The 22,778-nt window shown below is 37.0% G+C and overlaps 1 protein-coding gene across 6 annotated transcripts in view; it reads left to right on the forward strand.

Moving 5' to 3' along the window:
- Positions 1 to 22,778, forward strand: part of DMTF1 (cyclin D binding myb like transcription factor 1) — a 58,130-nt gene that overhangs the window by 24,472 nt on the left and 10,880 nt on the right. For 4 of the 6 annotated variants that reach the window (XM_027838564.1, XM_027838568.1, XM_027838563.1 and 1 more), the window contains 8 exons: positions 2,402 to 2,478; positions 5,433 to 5,590; positions 7,096 to 7,128; positions 8,454 to 8,563; positions 11,018 to 11,246; positions 12,548 to 12,699; positions 14,319 to 14,579; positions 22,503 to 22,588. In XM_027838564.1, coding sequence (XP_027694365.1) covers positions 2,402 to 2,478; positions 5,433 to 5,590; positions 7,096 to 7,128; positions 8,454 to 8,563; positions 11,018 to 11,246; positions 12,548 to 12,699; positions 14,319 to 14,579; positions 22,503 to 22,588 — 1,106 coding nt within the window. The remainder of the gene's footprint in view (positions 1 to 2,401; positions 2,479 to 5,432; positions 5,591 to 7,095; positions 7,129 to 8,453; positions 8,564 to 11,017; positions 11,247 to 12,547; positions 12,700 to 14,318; positions 14,580 to 22,502; positions 22,589 to 22,778) is intronic. The other 2 variants (XM_027838565.1, XM_027838566.1) reach the window with 2 other exon arrangements.

Raw genomic sequence — 22,778 nt, forward strand, 5'->3', positions numbered from 1 at the left:
TCAATGTCAGAAACAAGTATGACATTCTCAATGGAAATGACCCTAAAGAAGATGCATTACCATCTGCTTTGTTGCTGAACCCTAAGGATCACTGTGCCCTTAGTTTGCACTGAGGCCTGCTAATGCATTCTGTCCTCCCTTTAGTATGTAAACGTGAAAGCAAGAACTTGCTCTTCTGTTTGTATTTCCAGGACATTGTTTTGCATAAAACAAAAAAGAAGAGCAAGTGCTTTCAGTCCTGGGTTCCCTTTCCCATTTCTTCAATAATAGTGAAACAGGGGGCAGACTATCCATAGATATTTACTGAGCTGTTGATACTCTAAATGTAAGGTCCATGTGCAGTGACCAACAAGAAGACATTATACTGAAGAAACTAAGACATCAATCTTGTTTTCTTTGCTATATACAAAAGCAAAAGAAAGAAGGAATGGAAGAATGTTTTATAGTTTCTTTTATTAGTTACTCATATTATGATAATATATTGGGAAATACTTTGCAAATCTTAAAACACTATATAAATGTTAGCTGTTATTCTTATTTGAAAAAAGACCGTGATGAAAATAATTGCAACTTACAGACTAATGTCTGCTACAAAGAACAAAGAGAGATTTGATGAAGAAAACTCATTCATATGATCTTTTAAATTAAGTTAGTATATGCTTTGAAACTCAGTGATTTCAATGCAGAGGTAGGCATAGATAAGCATGGCAAAAAATATAATTAGGAAGTGAGGGATGAGAGAAGCCAAAAACATGCAAACCATATGTAGAAGCCTCATGCCCATAGATCAGTCCTTTGTTCCTTTGTTTGAGAAAAGAATTGGGAAATACAGGATGTAGTGAACATCAAATAACATCACAAAAAAAATGAAACTGATTATATTTTAATAGCTAGGAAACATCTAGTTATTGATGTGGAAATCATTTAATCATCTTTCTGCTTATAGTCACATCACTAGTTTGCTAGAGCAGAGGTCAAAATTTATGCAAAAGTAGAAGAATAAAAATGACAAAAGTTCTGATATATGTAATTTTAAAAACTTTAACCTGACCTATTTAAATTAGTAATTGATGCTAAATATTGGGAAATGGATGGAGGAAAACATACTAACATTATAACAATTTCATATAGAAGTTTAACCAACATGAGTCAATTGCCATTACAAGGAGACTACAAGTGACTAAAAAAAAAATTGGTCACCAAATCAAGAGAGAGTGACTGAGAAAGAGAGAGAGAGAAATTGATATTAACTAGACCAATTTATATGGCCGCTTTGACTTTTATGATCTTATTGCTAACCAGTGAGATATGTCAGCCAAAGGCAATAACAGTTTACAATATGAATTCGTTCATAAAATGTGAAAAGGGATGATGCAAAATTATGAGGAATATCACCTCAAAACAGCAAGAAACTGTGAAAGGAAAAAATAGTTTGGAAGAAAGATTGTTAAGGGACTCAACTAAGTAAAATCATCACAAGACCTTTTAAGGATGAAACTAGACCAAATATGGAAACAATATCTACTTCAATAAAGAAAGTTTCCACATTGAGAGTTCCTCACAGTGATGAAATTCCATGCCTAGAACTATAACAACAAAAATTCTTCTGATAATATTGTGTGACTGAGTCACAGAACACCAGTCTGAGACAGAAGAACTGAAATGTGAATCACCCAAAGGACAAGGGAGAGGTGAATGGTGGGAATGAGCAGGAAGGCAACATATTGCAAAGGCAGAATTATGCAGAAGAAGCTCTATAAATGGTGTCAGATGTATGATTGAGAAAGAAGATAGATCGTCAAATGTGTTCCATTGGTGCATACATGATGTTAATGTCGTCTGAAGAAGGCTCTGCACTTTAAACAGAACTCCTGTGGCAAACTTATGGGAAGACATAAACATAGTCCTGTAGGAGGGGCAAACATGAATGGGTTGTCATCTGCATCATTCATTGGAAGGAATACCCAAATTAATGAGATCACAGATCTATTTGAAAACTGGAGTATAAAATCAGAAGGATAAGGAAAGTACCTAATGAAAAGGAATAGTACTTCCCGTTAAATTATGTATAAAGATTTCCTTTTGCCTATCTTAAGATATATATGTGTTTTCATTGCAGGTTTAGGATTTTTAAAGCCAGAATGACCATATAAATTGGTGTAGTTAATATCAATTTTCTCTCTCTCTTTCTCACTCTCTCTTCTTCACAAAATTTTTCATAGAGAAAAATTTTAAGGGTGAATAATGTAAAACCAGGTAATGTGAAAGCAGATTTATTTAGGAAGATGGGATTTTTTCAATTGTTTATTTGTCTGCTTTACAAATTTAATCAGTCAGAACTTTGTTACTCTTGATAGCAAGCAATACCAGTTTCCATGACATTGCTTATTGTTTTTTTTAGGGCATAAATGGAAGCAGGGAATGTGGTCAAAGGAAGAAATTGACATTTTAATGAGTAATATTGAACGTTATCTAAAGGTATCTATTATCATGTATTTTTATGTTTAATTCATTTAATCCAACAAAAACATTCAAATAAAAATGATTAAGCATAAAACTATAAACTCTAAATTAATTATCATTTGTTTATATAAATTTTTTAACAAAATAATAATAAAACCATTCTGTTTGCTTTCATGTCCCCTTCTCATCCCTTTTTCTTTTGTATATTTTTTACAGACTTTGTTGCTATTGTTGCTTTTTTATTTTACAAGACATTATCAATGATTTTTTGTTTTGATTCTGTTTTCTGAAGTACATCACTTTATATAAATTTTCCTATTTTTCTTTAAATCTCACATTTCTTGATATAACATTTCATTATTTTTTAATTGCTTTCATTCATCATATGTCCTGTTTGTGAAAAAAAATTGACATAATTTTAATACAAATATCCCTAGGAATTTATAATTATTTGCAGTGTTAGAATTCACCAGTGTAATATGTCTTAATAATTCTAATGTACATGATCATCATTTTGAACTTCCTAAAAACTTTACTTCAAATTTTAAGTCTGAGCTTCCCTTGCTAAAGTACTTCTGCTGTCACACTTAAGAATAGGCTTGTAAAGCCTTAGTGTCTTGTCAGGACTTTAAAGCACATTGCAAGGAACCTACATTTTGTGGAATCAATTCAGCTTATATGGTCTTAAGGCCAAGAATTTAATTTCTCTCTTTGACCTTAAACTGGGTCTGACTTGCTTAGAATGTGATTGCTTCTCCTGTGAAGGCACAGCTATCAGCTATTGGATTGCCTCAGAAATAATGGGTGACCAACCCTATTAGGTCCAAAATCCAGGGGGTTTGCTGACAGGAGATATTTGGAGTTCGGGGGAAGAGAAGGGAGCTACCATGGAATTGTAGAGAGTATAATTGTAGTCATTGTCCTCCAGCCAACAGATATTAATTGAGTATCTACTATGTGCAAGGTACTACATAAATGCTATGGGGATACAGAAGATATAAGGTATGTTCCCTGTTTTCAAGGATCTTATAGTCTAACTGAAGAGATAAGATGTATACTTCTTCAACTGCAATGATCTGTGATTTTGTCAGAGTGGATATTCCTCCACCGTATACCAATGGTCTTCCAAAGCTCCTTTGGCCAAAAAATTCCTCACCCTACAGGCAACTTGGTAATGAGCCTCTGAAAACTTAGGTACTTTGGTCCTTGGACAACAGATATCATCAGTGGGCCTATACTTGAAGCTTTTCTTGCTTGGAAGGACCTGCCAAAACTGGCAATCAGTCATAGCTGTCATAGCTTTCAAAAATCCATCAGAGTAAAACTTTAATGGACATACATACGTTGCAGCTAAGTTTATAACAGTGAGTGCCAAATGTGAACCAGATTGCAAGTGCTTTAGGAGCTCTGAAGAGGGAGAGAGTGATGCCCCAAGTTTCTCCTACTCTTCCATCAGATTCTCAATATAACTGAACTTGGAAATCTGCTTTGTACTTTTTACTCTTCCTGTGTATAGAAGGGAACACTGGTGCCTCCAGCATAATCTCTAAATAAGATGAAACTTATGTCAAACTTCACTACTTTATGATCTGCAGAAATTAATATAAATACAAAGAATGTCTCCTTTCAGGGTGGGAGCCTAGGTTTTAAGTGAGCAGTAGTTAACAAGGACAACGTAGAAACTACATTTACCCAAAACTACAGAGAGAAAAAAAGGTTGAGTTGTAAAATGAAGAGTACTAAAGTGTTACCAAATGACCTCTGGCAACTTCCCCATGAATAACAATAGTAATGATATTTAAAAGGGAGCTGTGTATTTAGGGTAAGCACAACAATGTAGTGGAAAGAAAAATCTGTTGTCTAGACTTAGCTCTTTGACCTCAGTCAAGTCATTTAAACTCCTTGGACTTCAGTATTCTCACCTCTAAAATGATCATTCCCAGCTCCTTGATTGAGGGAGAAAGACAATGCAGAGAAATGAACCAGCTGAGAGACCACTGCGGTTATCCAGACTGGAAATAATAAGGATTTGAACTAAAATGGCGCCTGTGAAAATGGAAAAAAAGCATTGGGAAAGGATTGAGGAGTAATTTACCTGGATGTAGAGAAAGAGAGTAGCCATGAATGACTCCCAAATTTTCCAGCCTGGGTTCTTGGGGAAAATAAATTGACAGAAATAACATTGTGTGGAGCTGGAGTTGGCTTGTGAGAAAAGAATGAACTTGGTTTGTAAACACTTGTTACTATATGCATGGTGCTTTTTCTGGTCTGCTTTACAGTGATTTATTTCCCAGAAGAGCCCTGTTAGTTCAGTCAGCACCTGGTACCTAGCATAATAGAGAAGAGCTTCAGACCTGAGTGCCAGTACTGGCTTGGCTACTTCCTGTCAGTATGACTGTGGGCAAATCACTTACCCTCTCTGGGCTTCAGTTTCTTTATCTATAAAATGAGGTGGTTGTACTTCTGAGATCCCATATAGCTTTAAATCTTTTACCTCTACTCTGTCTCATATAATGAGTAAAGTGAAAGGTAAAAATAACTACAGTAAGCCAAGAACAGATTCCTTATGAGAAATATGTTCTTGGTGTTCATTTTATATCCCAGTTCTGTCTGCAGAAATAAACAAGAGTTCATTGATTTAAGAGGCAGATACAACTTTATGGAAGATCATCTGTTTAGAAAATGTTTTAAATTTTTCATAATTTTAAAAGCAATTTGACACTTTTCATTTGTAAATGAAGTTGCTATCATTTTTCATATTTTTAAACTTCATTTTTTGCATCATTTTTAAGTTTGTCGGTAGCATTTCTGATAACATGGTGTATATAAATATATATATATGTATATATACATACAGTGTTTTACTAAGTGGCATAGTTGAGATTAAAAATGACAAACTTAGGAAATTTAGTATGGTTGCATGCATTTGTATCCAAAATCCCTAAATCAAACAAATGTAACCCATTTAGGCACGTGGAATAAAAGATGCCACAGAAATCATCTTTGAGATGTCAAAAGATGAAAGAAAAGATTTCTACAGGACTATAGCGTGGGGTCTGAACCGGCCTTTGTTTGCAGTGTATAGAAGAGTCCTTCGCATGTACGATGACAGGAACCATGTGGGAAAGTATGAAAATGGAAACCTTTAATACTACATGTTGTGACTAGTGACTAGGAGCAAATACATTTGGAAATGTAGTTTCTTATAAATGGTGGTAAGAGGCATGACCAAGGTCCAGATAAGAGGCCAATCTGAATTTATACTAGAGCCATACCTGTATGAATCCTGCATTCATTGCTTTTGCTATGACACAGAAATTACCTTTAGACAAGGCCTTTTTTGTTAGCTTAGTAACAAAATCCCCCTGCCCAAGGTCCAAATCTTAACCTGTCTCATATTGAATTTTGCTCTGTTGCTAAAGCTTCTAATTGCAGTAGTTTGTAAAATATGAGAATAATTCTTCATAGTTCAGGAGCCAAGATTTTCTACATACCCTTTTCCATACATTAGCATTTTGAAGTCAGATTTTTTACAAAATTAAAGTGGAAAGAAGTAACTTTGTGAACAAAAGCAGGCATAGAATTTGAAAATATACATTGTTCAAAGTGACATATTGTCCAGAAAAAGTACAAGAAATATATACTTGTTAAAATATTCCTACTTGCTACATGGAAATTTTAGAAGTTATTTGCATGAATATTGTTCAGGTCTCGAACTCTAGGCACATTTGCCAGTCTGGCTTATGCTACTTTTTCTCCAGGTACTCAACTCCATAAAGTGAGCACATTTTAAAAACTAAATGTATATGCAACAAAGGAAATTATGTTTCCATGGCAGTTGAGGAAGAAGAATAAAGGATGGTGTGCACTTTGATTGACTTGATATTTTCAAAATGAGTAACTTATTGACAAATAAGCATTTTGAATACAACCCCCACATAGTAGTACTAAATAGTTTCATAACTAGTTACTAAGAGACGACCTTCAAATTAGAGCAAAAGCATATCAAATGTCCAAATGTGAAGAAATTGGCCGGAGTTTTTCTTTTTGGGGGCAGTGATGGAATTTGGTACTAGAGATTTTCTGTCGCCCTTCCCACATTAGGGAATGGTTATGGTTTCAGAAAGTCTAAATTTTCTTAAAAATTAAGGTGAGGAAAAATTGTGGGTAAAAGCCTTGGTTTTAAGTTAGAAAAGCATTTTAGACAAAGAATTTCCTGAAGAATGTCAAACATATGGTATCCTACACCAAACCTAAAAGTTTGTGACTTAAAATAAGAAAGCATTGTATTTTTACTGGCACCTTTAAAAAAGGAGACATGCTTATTCCCTGACCATGTCCAGTCAAAGCAAATATTTTATTGTAGAGTTAAAAAAAAAAAAAAGGAAAGGAAAAAGTAACATTCACATTCATTTTTTAGTTTTCCTACTCACTGACTCCTTTAAAAGTTTTGATCATGTTAACAAAAGTAGATTTGTGTCTTAATTATAATTATGTTTTTATATTTAAATCCAAACATTTTTATTGTTTGTAAATTGTTTTCTTATATGAGATTGATTTTTATTAAGGTTTTTAGCTTTGTATTATTTCACACTAACTGATTCTCTGAATTTCTCTCTTGGCGTTCTCCAGGTATACTCCTGAAGAAATTGAAAAACTTAAGGAGTAAGTTTTTTTTTTTCCAATTAATAAAGTCTGATACACTTTTTGTATCTTCTGTTTTGAAGAGCTTTTGCTTTGAACATTTTAAGAGATTTTTGGAGTGCTGTGATTCCTAATTTACTGGTCCTGGAAGGGAATTTAAGAATTGAAAATCGTATTTTGCTAATTGTCAAAGCAGTGACTGAAAATGATATTAAATTGTTCTAAAGAATTTTATAGCTTTCAAAACCCAAATACCATTCTTAGTTGATCCTCACAACAGCCTACTAAGGTTGTTACAGTAGGTATTGAGAAAACTAAAATTTAAGGAAGTCAGGTGATTTGTCCTTGGCTAATAATGACAGAAGCAGGACTAGATAGAATTCCAGTCTTTTCAGTCCTAGTCATTTTCTTCCTTAATCTCATTTTTTGTTTCTTTAGTAGTAGATCAACTTTTGACTCCAGTGCCTACATCACTGTACTTCCCCAAAAGTAGATATACAGATAAAAAACCAGTCACCAGCATGACTTCTGGAGATAACAGTATTGAGATGAAAGCCAAATTTATGCCTTGTGATTTAATGTGTAATGATGGCATAGCAAACATTACTAATGTGTGTGCTATTTCCTAGCAAAAAACCATTTTGGTTACCCTCAAGTCACTCAAGGCATAGTGTAACCTTGTGTGTTCAGGCAACATCTTATAGAGTAAGCGGGAAGGAACCTTGGAGATTAATCATCTAGTCCTCCTCCCTCTTAACTTGAGGCTTGATTAGTAATAGCGACTTGCTTAATTAGGTTCATAGAGCTAGTGAAGAGTAGAACCAAGATTCTTGTCTACCCAGGAATTCTGAGTTGCAGTCCAATTCCCTTTCCACTAAAATGTCTTGGTGGAGCAGTGGTCTTATAACATTAGAAGAAGTAAGAAATATCTGAGGATAAATTCTGTTATAAAATAGTGGGACAGAAGGATAGGAAATCAGAGTACAAGTGGAAAAAGATCAAATGAAGACTACTAAAGTAAGAAAATTGTCTGGAGATAACCTGGGAGATCGTATCAATATAGTAGTTGTGGGCTAAGGGGAAATTTTGGTCTTTTTTGAAGACATATCCAAGTTACTTATTTCTTCTCTGACCCAGGGAAAAGGCAATTGCTGCCTGTTTTTTCACCCACAGACAACTGTGGACCCCCAAAAAAAGGCCACACTTTCAAACTTTGGCTCTCAAAGTATTGCTGTCCACAACTTCCAAACCAGTCATATGGGAAGAAGAAGAATGAAGAATAAATGATGAAATAAAAAGGGAGAAAACAATTGAACCAAATGCTGATCGGCAGACTCTTGTTTTAGGCTCCGGATAAAGCACGGCAATGACTGGGCAACAATAGGGGCGGCACTTGGAAGAAGCGCATCCTCCGTCAAAGATCGATGCCGGCTGATGAAGGATACCTGCAATACAGGTACTGTTTCAGTGCTCAAATACTGCTTGCAATGTGTGAATTTTAAACCTTGGGTGATCCTCTATGTAGAAATAAGTCACAGATCCATTCTATGGAGATGTCTCTCCATCCCCCTTCAGGATCAAGCTCAAAGGCTAATCTCCTTCGCCTACAGCCATTGCATTTTTGATTTCTTTAGATTTTTTCTTGCTGATCGCTTTATATAGGTTTTTTTTTTCCTGTATAAGTTAAAATCATTTAGAACAGTGTAGAATTTCCTCGTTTTCAAAAGGACTTGGACCAGTGTGGCAGGGAATCCATTTTGCATTTGAGGCAACTTTGATGTATTTCCTGCTGGGAAACTTCTTTTATCTAATAAGTGATTTCCAATTCATACTTGGTTTTTGTTTCAAATAAGTCATTATCCCTTACCAGGTTGGGATGGGAATGGAGGACAATACATTTATTAGTCTTGTCTCTCCCCTTCGCTTAGCCTTGTCCTCTTTCCTTGTCCTTCATTCTTACTTCATTCTTCCTTCTACCAGTTTTACATATTTTCTGAGCTACAGATAGGCAACTCCAGCCACAGGCTATATTTTGCCTTTCCCTCCCAATCTGAAACGTGTGAATGAAAATACCTCCACCTCAGGAATACCATTCTCCCACATTTGATTCACCAACCATTTAATAAACTTCATGTGCAGACCACTGTTTCAGGTGAGTTACGGATAAGACATAACACCTGTCTTTATGGAGCTTACTTTCAAGTAGGAAAATATGACATATACATAGATAACAATGGTACAAGACAATAAGGGCATAGGAGAGGTACCTGCAAATATTTATATAAGATTAAAAAGGGAGTACTCATTACCAGTTAGGAGAGATAAAGGATGTCCTTCTGGAGTATGTAGCACTTTGAGTTACATTTTAAAGGACCAATAGGAATTTAACAAGGAGAAAAGGAATAGGATATTTAGGTAGCAGGAATAAGTGAGCAAAATATGAAAGTATGGACAGTGGGAAAACAGGAGACTGTGCAGTGCAGTTGTACTGCAGCTGTGCAGACTCAATTTTGAATAATGAAAATTAGTCTGAATAGGAAAATATGAGAATAAGACTAGAAAGGTGCCTTACGTTCAAATTGTGATGGGCTTTGAATGTCAGGCATAGTAGTTTGAACTACACTGGAAAGCATTAGGGTGCCATGAAAAGATACTGAGTAACATCACCAGCTCTGTGTATAACGAAGATTAGTGTGGCAGGATATAAAGGAGGGAATTAGAAGGAAAAAATAATATGGAATGGGAAAAATTATTAGGAGATTAAAGTAACAGTCCAGCAAGGTAGTAAGAGTGGTGTCAATGAGAAATGAGAGCAAAGGACAGATGGTAAGAGAAATTACAGAAGTGAAATCAAAAGGCACCAGCAACCTCGGGATGAAGGATTTGGGTTGGATAAGATAATCTCAAAGATCCTTTAAAGTTCTGAAATTCTGTGCTTCTGATCTCTTTTGTTAACTAGCCCAGACCAAAAAAAGAGCTGTCCAGCTTTACTGTCATAATTTCAAGTAGGAAACATACAGGCAGAACTTTCTTGGTCTCCTATGGAATATATGGTATCCTAGCAATACTAGAACATGAGGCACAGAGTAGGTCTAAGGTGAAGTCTTACACATGAATACTGTCATACATAGTATAATGACAAACCTGATTACTGAATTTTGTTAGAATCTCAATTTCTAGTCATCCTATTCCAATTTGATTGACCACCTGGAAATCATTGGCCTTAACCAGAGCTGTAGAGAGAGTCTTATCTGTGGCCAGTATTAAAATTTTGCTTTCCTTTCTTAACCCTTCCTGAGTTCATTACGTTCTACACAGGGGTGGGGAACCTGTGGCTTTAAGGTCACATGTGACCTTCTAGGTAATTGGGGCAGCCTTTTGACTGAGTCCAAGTTTTACAGAACAAATTGTTTTATTAAGGGGATTTGTTCTGTGAAGTTTGGATTCACTCAAAAGGCTGTACTTGAGGACCTAGAGGGCCACATGTGGCCTTGAGGTTCCCCACCCCTGTAAAACTTAGAATACATGATTTTAAATTGATGAAAGTTTCTGAGTAGGTTTTGGTATAGGAGCTACATAGAATTGCACGGAGAGTACACCACAAAAAGTAATTGTACATTTTGTCAGCTTTTCTCTCTTTAAATTTAGTTGTTCTACTAATTTTGGTTGCTCTGCCTGGAAATGTTAATGCTTCCTGGTATACTTAACACCTTGGGGCAAATGTTACCATTGATGTAGGTGTATTTGGCAACCCCTAAATGGAATGATTGTCCAGAAACTAAGATGCTAGAAGCATTACTGTACTTCTTTCTATCATTGCATGTATAGTGATGAATCTGTCTCTGCTTTGGAAAAAAAACAAACCAGGAGACAGGTAGTGGTGGTAGCTTAGGTGATTTCCTCCTTTCAGGGAAGTGGACAGAAGAGGAAGAGAAAAGACTGGCAGAGGTGGTTCACGAACTGACAAGCACTGAGCCGGGTGACATCGTCACACAGGGGGTATCCTGGGCAGCTGTAGCTGAACGAGTCGGGACCCGCTCAGAAAAGCAGTGTCGCTCAAAGTGGCTCAACTACCTGAACTGGAAACAGAGTGGGGGGACAGAGTGGACCAAAGAGGACGAAATCAATCTCATCTTGAGGTTTGTATCCTACTACTTACTGTGAATCATAAAGTCTTGATAAGCCATCTTTTTTCTGTTTCCTTGGATGTGTAAAGTTGGAAAATCATTCTTCCCATAGTGACCTGATTCGTTTGAGTTCCTAAGTACTTCATATTGAGCTCTTTTTTGTTTTGTGTTTCTTCCTTTTTAGTGAATTTAGTGCTCGTGCAAGGTACCAGATTGAAGGCCTGGAGACTGAAGTCCTCTCTCTATCCACAGAACAGGTACGGCACAGGCAGCGGCAGTGCAAGCTTTTCCACTGTCCCATTATTGTGCCTCAGCCCTGGCCTGAAGGGGTCATGGTTAGGGGGAAGAGGGTTGTTCAGTCTCCACGCCCTTCAATCCTTGGCTGCTCTTCTGAGGCTGCCAAGAAGGGGGTCCTAGTCTGGAGTTTACCCAGTCATGAAAACTAGACTGAAAAAAATGCCTCTATTTCATATAAGTTGCAGATAGCTTTAAAATATAGAGTAACCTCATTTAGTCAATTCAGCCACCCTGGCCTATATGTGAACTGGATACCTGTAGGGAAAAGGCTTTTGATTATTTGACTAGTCCTATAGATACTAAAGTGTTTTTCTTAATTTAAAGATTTTTTTTTAAACCACTTAGCTTAACCTTAAAACTGAAGGGCTTGAGTGAGCAGTGAATCTTGTAGGCAAGGACAAGAAAAGAACTTAGTGCTATGCTATTAGATATGTTTTCAATATTGAAGTTCAGTTTAATTATGCTATTTAATGACAAAAGATGAACATACTTCATCCTAGCCTCTAAATATATTCATGCTATTTTAAGGAGTGCTTTTTATTTGAGTTTTTTGTTTTTTGTTGTTGTTGTTTTAATAAAGAACTCATTTTATAATGTTTCTATAGTATAAACCACCATCCATTTTTCAGTTGGAAAGACTGAGACCCAGGAAAATAGTTACTTACTCATAGTCATACTATGAACCAGGTATAGAACACAATTAAAATTTGGCTAGTGATAGTGCTCTAAACTCTAAATAACATCTCCTTACCTGCACAGTGAAACATTTAGACACATACAACCTTCTAAGCATTCACACTTAAAATAATTAATTGTAGCTCCGGAACATCTGGCCTGCCTCTGGGATCCTCTCCTCAACAATTTGGCAATAACGTCTTGTTATTGTATCTTAGCTCTCGCATGATCTCCAGTGCCATACTATTTTTGGACAGTCAAAGAAAAAACAAATACGGGTAGGGTTCCTGTTAGTCCCGAAGGGCAGCACCTAACAGACACCCATTTTTGTAACCCATCAGGATAGCAGAGCTTGATGTGGCTGATGAAAATGATATAAACTGGGATCTACTAGCCGAGGGATGGAGCAGTGTCCGTTCACCACAATGGCTCCGAAGCAAATGGTGGACCATCAAAAGGCAGATAGCAAACCACAAGGATGTTTCATTCCCTGGTAATGTATTAATTAGGTGTACCTAGCCTTTCATTCTGTTGTCATAGTGGACATTTATTGGTGTAAATAAGGATCCTGTATGATTATAATGTTCAATACTATGCACAAAATGCTGACCAGTAGGGCTGAAAGTTGAAAGTTTGTCTAACTTTCTGTTGTTGGATGGAAGGGCATCTCATTTCAAAGAAGCGTAATTTTAAATCCTTAGTTGATTTGGTTATGCTGCAAGATTTATTTTATCACTTTTTCCTGAAATATAATGATAACAATGATTTTGTCATGTGCCTAATTAGTCATGTACTCAGGAATGCTTGAGGTCCCTAGAGGTATACAGAACTCCAGTCATTCATCTTGTGTTAGTATTGGGACTTTCAGTTCCAATAAATAATACTTTCCATTTTCTTCTTCAAAAAGGGGTAACATATCTTTGAAATGCTTAAAGCTTCTAAAATCAGAAGTTCATGTTATATGTCTATAAAGTCAAGATGAATTAAATTTTACATATTTAAAAGCCAGTGTTTGTGCAAGGGATTTTTTTTTTCTGAAAAGATTTAAATCAGTTTTTAGTCAGCAGTATCACTTCTGGTAATCTGAGGAAGCTTGCTGTTTACAGGAGTCCTAATTTTACTCTTTTTTACAGAGAGTATATTCATTTTTTAGAACATTTTTAAAAGAATTTTCACACCTTAATTTTTCATGTGTAAATTCCAGGTTTTCATATGGAATTATGATTAAAGTCAGGTATACCAATATGCTCAACTTTCTATGCCCCCTCCCCATGACATTCCCCATTTTTTTCCCCCATTCACAAACTGACCTGTTAGACTCAGATTTTCATTGGTAAATTGAACTGCAGTCTGTTCATTTTGAATGCTGATTAAAGTTATTGCCCCCTTTTTAACATCTTACCATTTTCCAAAAGTCAAACAAAGAAAAGAAATAATAAATGGTTCATTGGTAAAGATTTAAGTGTAACTTAATGCAAAATAGTGAATGACTATTATGTAACATGAAACTAAGCAAAATGTGTAGTATTAGCAGAAGAGAGGAAAGAGAATCAAGGCAGCTTGTCATAAATAGCAGAAGAAGCAGAGTCTACGCAAGTAGCCTTTTGTACAAGCCCTTAGTGACTGCAGTTCTGTGATTGGTGAATGCAGAGAATTTGCCATCTCCTTTCTCTAGCTGCCATGAGGGGATGTGTTAAGCCAAAAGCTGAGCCCTGATGTTGCTCCTCAGTAGTCAGATATCCTAAAGTCCTTGTACGTAACCATGCTTAATTTATTAATTTCATAATAAAAATATTGTTAAAGATGTATAATGCCCTTCTCAACGAATACCCCCTAAAAAAGGATCATTTTACCAGTAGCTAAATGCCCCGCACAGACTTTGTTCATATATTTCACAATATCTATTTTTAATGTTTAAGTATTAAATGATAAAGGCAACATGGGTATTTCATTAATAAAAATTTGCTTAGTTAAGAAACATGTCAGCAAATGTGGTTTTTCAAATGTTTCATTATTGTATGTGTACTATTTGACATCCAGTGAACAAACTATTTATTCCAAATACTTTCCCTCCTCACCTCATCCCTTCCTCCCACCTCCCTTGCTACTTAGATGGTGATGTCGGCGAATCAATGTTCTTTTTGTCTACCCATCTCCCTTCAGTCTTGATAAAAGGTCTTAAACAGTTGCACGAGAACCAAAAAAACAACCCAACACTTTCGGAGAACAAATCAGGCCCCGGAGTTCCAAACACTAATGCCAATTCAGGCGTTCAGCATGTTCAGATCCGAGTTGCCCGCTTGGAGGAGAATACGGGCATCTCTCCAAGTCCCATGACAGCTTTGCAGATTCCTGTCCAGATCACCCATGTTTGTAAGTGCATGCACTTTGTGATTTAATAGTACTATTAATAATAATAGCTGACATAGGGCCCTGAGGTCTGTAAAGACCTTTATATGCATTATCCCATTTGATCTTCATGTCAACTCAGAGAGGTAGGTACTGGTAGTAGATATTTGTATCCCCATTTTACGGATGAGGAAACTGGGGCTTAGAGAAGTTAAGTGAGTCCCCCATGGTCCCACAACTAGGAATTGTTGGGGCAGGATTCAGGCCTATTTCTCTCCAGACTCTAGCTGGGTCCAGCACTCTATGCTACCTTTTGAGTTATCAAAATCTAAATGAGTCAAGAAATGACTCTGAGTACTTTGGGAAATTTATAGAGAGTCATTGTCAGAAGTCTCATCATTTAAAGGCATTAAGGTTTGGTTTTGTTTTTTTAAGTCAGTTATTTAGTATGTAAATGCTCAAAATGATCTAGACACTAGAAAGGTTTTCTTATGACAGGAAATAAGGAATTTTAATAGCGATCAGCCAGTGAGCATTTATTCCACGTCTGCTGTATGGTAGACACTGTGCTAGACCTTGGTGATACAAATGGGGACGGTTTAGGAAGGAAAATAATGAATTTTCTTCCGGACATGTTGCATTATAATGTCAAATGGGATATCCCCAAGATGATGTCAAACTGGAAGCTGGAGATGCAGGACGGAAGCTCAGGAGAAAGGTGAGAGTTAGTAACATAGACTTGAGAAGTGTTTGCATAAAAATGGTGAATAAATGTATGGGAGCTGATGTGATGTGATGGAGACTAGGATGAAGTATGTACATCTGTTATCATTAAATAGCATAATTAGACTGAACTTCAATATTGAAAACATATCTAATAGCATAGCATTAAGTTCTTCAATGTCTTGTCCTTGTCTACAAGATTCATTGCTCATTGATGTCCAAAGATCATTGGTGACTTTGGAGAGAGCAATTTCAATCAGGTGGTGAGAATGTCAGTTAGTTTGCAGGAGTTTAAGAAACAGGATGTAAGAAAATGGAGACATCAAGTATAGGTTAGCTTTTCTAGGAGGTTGGCTTTGAAAGGGAAGAGAAATATATAAGTATATATACGTATGTAATATATAAGTATATATATGAAATATATAAACATAGAAGTGTAAGTTTTAAGGATGGGGGAGGTTTGTAGGCAGCACAGAAGGAGCCAGCAGATAAACAGAAGTTGAAAATTAGGGAGAGAGAGGAGATAATTGTAAGTTTCTGGAGGAGATGGGAAGGGCTGTAATTAATGGTACAAGAAGAGATGTCATTGACAAGAAGGGCCACTGTATCCCCTGAAACTGGGGTAAAGGACAAGGGCCGAGGTGGGTAACACTAGGATATGAAGTGTGGAATTGGGGAGGAGAGGGAGCTTCCCATGGATGGCCCCTTTTTTCAGTGAAGCATGAGGCAAGGTCTCATACCACTTGCCCTCGTAACAGACACTTTCCTGAAGCCCAAATATGCATTCTGTGTAACTGCAGACTTAGTTTAGTTAATAAATGACTTTGTGCAGATTAAATCTGGCAAGGAAGTGCAGTTAGTGTTACTATTCCTTTGGGTAGAAGCTCAACAAAAATCCACAAATTGTGGTAGATTGGAAGAGGGGAGTAAACATTTTCCTCCAGAGATAACTTGAGAGCATTCTTTTAAGCCAAGGAACCAGTTTTTATGCTTTTATCTGTTAGTGTTTCATGGTCCTTAGAGGTCCGTAGCCTCTTTTGTAGACTGTGTTCAGTGAAGTGCAAAAGAGGAATGGGCTTCTTAGGGAGGGACTTAGATTCTCCCTCCCCGGGAGGGCTTCAAGTGAAGTCTCTTCATGAGCTCTTCTTAGGAATGTCCTCGAGGGAATTCCTTTTCAGGAATTAGGTGGCCTGTGGACTTCTAAGGTCCTTTCGTACTCTGATTCTTTCAAACATATGGGAACTGAGCAATACTTGTACAGATGGGAATTTTTTTGTCAAGACCTAGGGTATGCTGTGCTTTCATGTCTTTCTTTCTGTCATTAGGACATGCTTTTTTTTTTTAAAGAAGAAGAAAATGGGATCCTAAAATTCAGTTCTTCTTATGTGTTGCTGGTGTTTTTTTAAATATTAAATAAAAAGCAGAATGCTAAGTTCTAACTTAGGAGATTTAGGTTCTCTTTCTTGTTCTATCACTAACTAGTTGTAACATTGGACAAGTCACTTAATTTCTCTGTACTTCAATTTCCATATTTGTTCAGTGGAAATAATACTACCTGCCCTATTTACCTCATAGGTCAGTGAAAATAAAATGAAATTATATTTTTGAAAGTACTTGGAAAAATGTTTATACAGATGCAGAATGGTGGGTTTTGGAGTCATCTTTGTCCCTGGTAGTATCCCCACTACTTGCTTGTGACTTTGTGTAATTGGGAACCAAAGAATTTCTTTAGTACAATTCATCAAATATTTGTTGAGCGCTTGTCCTACACAAACACCATACAAGGCAATGCATGGAACCAAAAGACATTTAAGGCCCAGTTCCTGCCCTCAAGGACCTTACAGTTTATAATTTTTTTCCATGTTCTCCCATATAGCCTTTCCAGAGGATCTGCTCAGAGTGCTGGAGGCCTTCTTCTAGACCTGCTAACATTCTCTGAGTTGGATTTGAGCTGCCCTGTTATTTCCTACTTTGATTACATGACTATTGTACTTGCTTTTCCAATCATGCATTTCCTAGATGTATGCCCCCTCTTACATATAGGTAGGTCATTATTAGAAATATGCTTCAACGTACTTACACCCATCTTTTATCTCTCTGTTGCCCTTTGGGTAAGTAACCTCAAACTTTGATTCTTTGACGTTAGTTGTGTTCTAAGGTTTTTAACAATATGGCATGACGCGAGAACATTGGCATTAAAAAGATGGGAGTGGGGGCAGCTAGGGGGTGCAGTGGATAGGGCACCGGCCTTTGAGTCTGGAGGACCTGAGTTCAAATCCAACCTCAGATGAAACACTTGACACACGTACTAGCTGTGTGACCCAATTGCCTAAAAATTAAAAAAAAAATTTTAAAAAGATGGGAGTGGTTTGCGATTATTGAAAGGGTTGCAACAGTTTCTGTGCAGTGAAATGCAATCTAACCCATTCTTTTCCTGTTCTTCAATTCTGGGGCCTGTTCTTTATCAGTCAGCTGGAGTTATCCAAGATAAATGGATCTTGGATTGGGACAGTTAGATGGTACAGTGGTAAACACCGGGCCTGGAGGCAGGAAAACCTGAGTTTAAATCCTGCCAAAGACACTTAACTAGCTATGTAAACCCTGGGCAAGTCACTTAACCTCTGTTTGCCTTGATTTCCTCATCTGTAAAATGGGGGGTCATAATAGCACCTGCCTCACAGGGTTGTTGTGAGGATCAAAAGAGATAATAATTATAAAGCACTTAGTGCAGCGCCTGGCACATAGTATGTTAGCTACCAAGTGTTAGCTACTATTATTGTTACTGTGTTTTTATGGACTGATGCAGTGGGCTGCCCATCCAACTGCTTGTCTTAGATTGGGCAATAGATATTTTTTTATCCATTTGCTTTTTCCTGTGTAAACTGTTATGCTGGCTTTTTTTGAGAGTTTCTGGATATCTTTGAAGTACCCCTATGAGGTTGATATAATCAACACGATATAATCTGAAGGATCTCACCATCTCTAGGGAATCACTCTTCCATTTGGATCCTATGCATAACATTTCCTGTGACACTGGAAAATACCTTTGGTGTAGTCATTATGTCTCTCTTTTTTAATGCCTCGTTTGTCATAAGAATCAGAGGCCCTTAAACAGTTATCCCTGTGATTTTGTTTATCAAAATACTATATGATCTCATAATATATGCATAAGAAGCTGCTTGTTAGAGGAAGGCTTTTAAAGTTGTCATTTCCTCTGTTGGTCATTCAACAAGCATTTATTAAGTACCAGCTATATATGCCCAGCACTGTGCTACACAATGAGGATTCAGAGCCAAAAATAAAACAGTCCCTACCCTCAAGAATCTTACATTCTGGGGCAGCTAGATGGCACAGTGGATAGAGCACCGACCCTGGAGTCAGGAGGACCTGAGTTCAAATCTGGCCTTAGACACATAACACTCACTAGCTGTGTGACTCTGGACAAGTCACTTAACCCCAAAAGAATTTTACATTCTATTCAAAGAGACAACACATGTAAGTATATATATGCACAAAATAAATAGGAGATAAGTTTGGGAGAAGAAGCATTCACAGCAGCAAGGGAGTCAGGATTCCTAGGAGGTGGCATTTCAGCTAAGCTTTAAAGGAAACTAGGGATTTCTAAGAGGCAGAGATGACAGGGAATGCGGAATGTTCTTTTGTAATCAACACACAGTGAGCACAGCAGGTTCTTGGGCTCCTTTCCATCAATTTTGTGTCTTATTAAGTTGTGATCTGATGTAGAAAATTGTTCGCAGAAGCCTGACTGTTCCTTTCTTAAGGATACACTTAGTTAAATATACAAATCATTCTACTAAAGATGAGAAAGTTGGAATGTGGGTTGGGTAGTTATTGATATTTTTTCTATCTGCTTTTTTATGTAGTAATAAAATAACAATGCCTTTTATTTGCAGATTTGTTTTATTTTTACAAAGCATTTTTGCTTCTCTTATCCTCATGATAGAACCATGAGGTAGGTGAAGCGATTGGTGTTCATCCTTTTTGACAAATGAGGGCCTGAAGCACAGAGTGACCTATGGTCAGGGGCCTTGTCATCAGCCAGCGTGCTAATAATCATGGCAGGCGGGGTAACAACCTATGCTACGGACTCCACCTTTTCATGTGCATAAGCACTTAATTCTCCATGTCAACCAATGTCAACCAGTCAATAAGAATTGATTAAGGGACAGCTAGGTGGCACAGTAGATAGAGCACTGGCCCTGGTGTCAGGAGGACCTGAGTTGAAATCTGGCCTCAGACACATAATACTTCCTAGCTGTGTGACTCTGGGCAGGTTACTTAATCCCAATTGCCTCACAAAAAAAAGAAAAAAGGATTGATTAAGCACTTAAACCATATGCCAGGTACTGGGGCTACAGTGACCAAAAAGAAACTCCTGCCTGCAGGGAGCTTACATTCTCTTAGAGGAGACAATATGTATATAATATATACAAAGTGTATATACAAAATAAATTCAAAGTAATTTGGTGGGTGGAGAACTGGTGACTGGGGAGATGAAGAGGGTGCTTATGTAGGAGGTGATGCTTGAGCTTCATGTTAAAATGAGAATATGCTAATCACATCATATCTTCATAAAGTTGAACCTGTTAGTATCATTAAGGGGTGGGAGAGGCAAACGTGTGTCCAACAGAATACGTTAGAGGTTTTTAGCCTTATACATGTTAATCTTGGGAGAGTCTGTGGCATAATGGAAAGAGAGCCAGCCTGGGAGCCAGGAAGACCTGGGTTCCAGTGTCACCTCTGGTATACTGGCTGTATAGTTGTAGACAAGTCACTTCTGCTAGTGATGCTCTAGGCAACTGTCTGAGACTCAGAACATTCCGAGCTCATATTGGTCTGATCAGCCAGTTGGACACACTGAAATTAGACTCTAGCACAGTGATGTCATTTTGGTCCTCTACAAGAACAAAGGACAGCAACCAACCAGGCGACTCTGAGATTACAAAGTAGAGAAAAGATGCCAGCCTGCTCTGGTAGGAAGAGTTTCTTCACCCACGAGTTCTCTGTACCCGTGAAATCACACATCCTGCTGTCAATCCCAAGGCAATTGTGAATTGCTGCTACTTGCTTCTGCCTGCCCATCAGTAGAAACAGCAGGAAATATTTCTCTCCCTAGCTCCTGGCTTTTTGCCCTAACCCTAGCTGGAAATATGAAACAACTAGAACAGCTGCTGCCCAGAAAAACTGAGGGTTAATTTTGGTGGCAAGTAGGATGCTGGAAGACCAGAATGACACTGAAGAAGACATCAGGGATTTTTATAAATACTACCCAAACACCGTGTGTCTCAGTAGCAGAGTTTTTTGGTTGTAAAATATCATACTAAATATTTTGTAACCTTGGTAAAAGCAGGAGAAGTTCATAATATCTCCTCTAAATACAAACTTTATCTTTTTTACATTTTCTAGTACTACTCAAAATGTTTATGTGTAGTTCTTCTCAAGAGGAGTCAGAGATACAATCAATAGCTTAGTTTGATAAGAGAAGCATTTAAGATTGCAAATATGTATAGTGAGTCCTTGCCTGAGGCCCTACATCTCCATTGTGTTGGATAGAGCTGCTGGAAATAATTGATATCCTTCAAGATTTCACCTTTTCCTAATTCCTCTTATTGCTTACCTTCCCTCTGCTATCCCCACTTCATCCTGTTTATATCTTGCTTATGCTTAGTGGTTTGCATGTTATTTTTCTATTTGACTGAACTTCTTGGGGAGTGGGACTGTCTTTTTGCCTTTCTTTGTATCCTCAGCCCTTTACACAGTGTCTGGCACGTGGTAGGTACTAAGATAAATACATGTTGACTGACTACAAACTTTCATTTAACTATACCTTGAGATTATTTGACTGGGGTTGGTAATAAAGTTTGATTTTTAAGACTACATAAATCATTTAACCTGAGTATATTTCTCTTATATATGTGTATGCATCATTCATATGTACACATATAAATTTTTTCTTTTGTTTTATATAAATGTACTTATATTAAGTGATTTATGTAGTTTATATAAAAGATAGATAGATAGATAGATAGATCCTATTCCTCTCAGAGTTCTGTGGCCTGACCCATAGTTCTAGTAAAGATAAAATATTGTAGACTTAACCCGACAGGAAACAATATATAGAAAATCCATTTCAAACCAGTTTTTAATTGCATCTGAATCTGGACTACATGTAGCCCCCTTCTGAAATTAAACCATATCTTTTGTGGATTTTGCAATGCCTAGATAATGGTATTGATTATGTAATCATTCTTAATCAACAGAGAATGGAATCATCCTGTCACTTTTAGGATACCTTAACACTCTTCCATAGTTACCTGTTTACCTTTACCTTAAGAAATACTGGAACATTGTACCAGCTGGCTAACTCAGTTGTAAAAACTAGGGATGTTTAATATAGAGAAGAAAAGATTGGCCCTGGGGCAGAGCAGGGTAGCCAGAATCTGATAGCTATCTTAAGTATATGAAAGACTCTCATGTAAAGAACGTGTTAGATTTATTCTGCTTTGCTCCAGAAGGTAAAATGAGGATCGAGATGGAAATTGCAGAGGGCCAGATTCAGCGTTGATGAGCAGCACAACTAGTGGCACAATGGATAGAGTTTTGAGCTTTCAATCCAGAAACCTGGAGCTTTGAATCATGTCTCGTATATTTACTGTGATGTCACTGAACCTTTCTGAGCCTTGGTTTCGTCATCTATAAAATGGGGTAGTAGTCCAAGCTACTTCACAGGGTTGCTGTGAAGATCAGACAAGATAAGCACTTGATAAATGCTTGTTAAATGATGTAAAGGACTTTACAAATCTTAAAATGTTATATAAATGTTTATCATTGTTACAATCATAAGGATACACTTCAAAACAGAGCTCTCCAAACTTGGACGAGGTTGCCTTAGGAAGCAGTAGGTTGTCTCTCTCCCATCCCTGTCCTCATCCGTCCTTCCCCCAGTGGAGATCTTTAAGTAAATCCTTGGTGACCATTTGTATTTAGTATGTTTTAAAAAGAAATTCTCGTTCAGATACACATTAAACAAGTTGAGTTCTGAGGTTTTTCCAATTCTGAGATTCTGTAAAATCCATCTATTAGATTTCTTCTATCTCCACTACAGAAGTCAATGGTATTTCACCCTGTGTACCTCTTCATTGAATAATCCTAGTACTTAACTATCTACATGTGAATTTTTCCCCCTTTTTGCTTTTATCATAGCTTCAACAGAATCCCCTGCTGCTACTGTCGACTCTGAGACCATAACACTAAACAGTGGTACACTACAGACATTTGAGATTCTTCCAGTAAGTAATATCTGTGCTTTATCCTTGTTTTGATAACACCCTATTAAAAATAAAATGTACTGTGACTCATTAAATTACTCTTCATTGGGAAATTCAAAGCATTGACTAATAAGAATAATAAAGTGGTAGCAAATAAAATACCTCTCTTTGCTTCTTGGCAATAAAGGAGAACACTAGAATCAGAGTATGC

Source organism: Vombatus ursinus, unplaced genomic scaffold (assembly GCF_900497805.2).
Source record: "Vombatus ursinus unplaced genomic scaffold, bare-nosed wombat genome assembly UNPS02014830.1, whole genome shotgun sequence".
NCBI lineage: Eukaryota > Metazoa > Chordata > Mammalia > Diprotodontia > Vombatidae > Vombatus > Vombatus ursinus.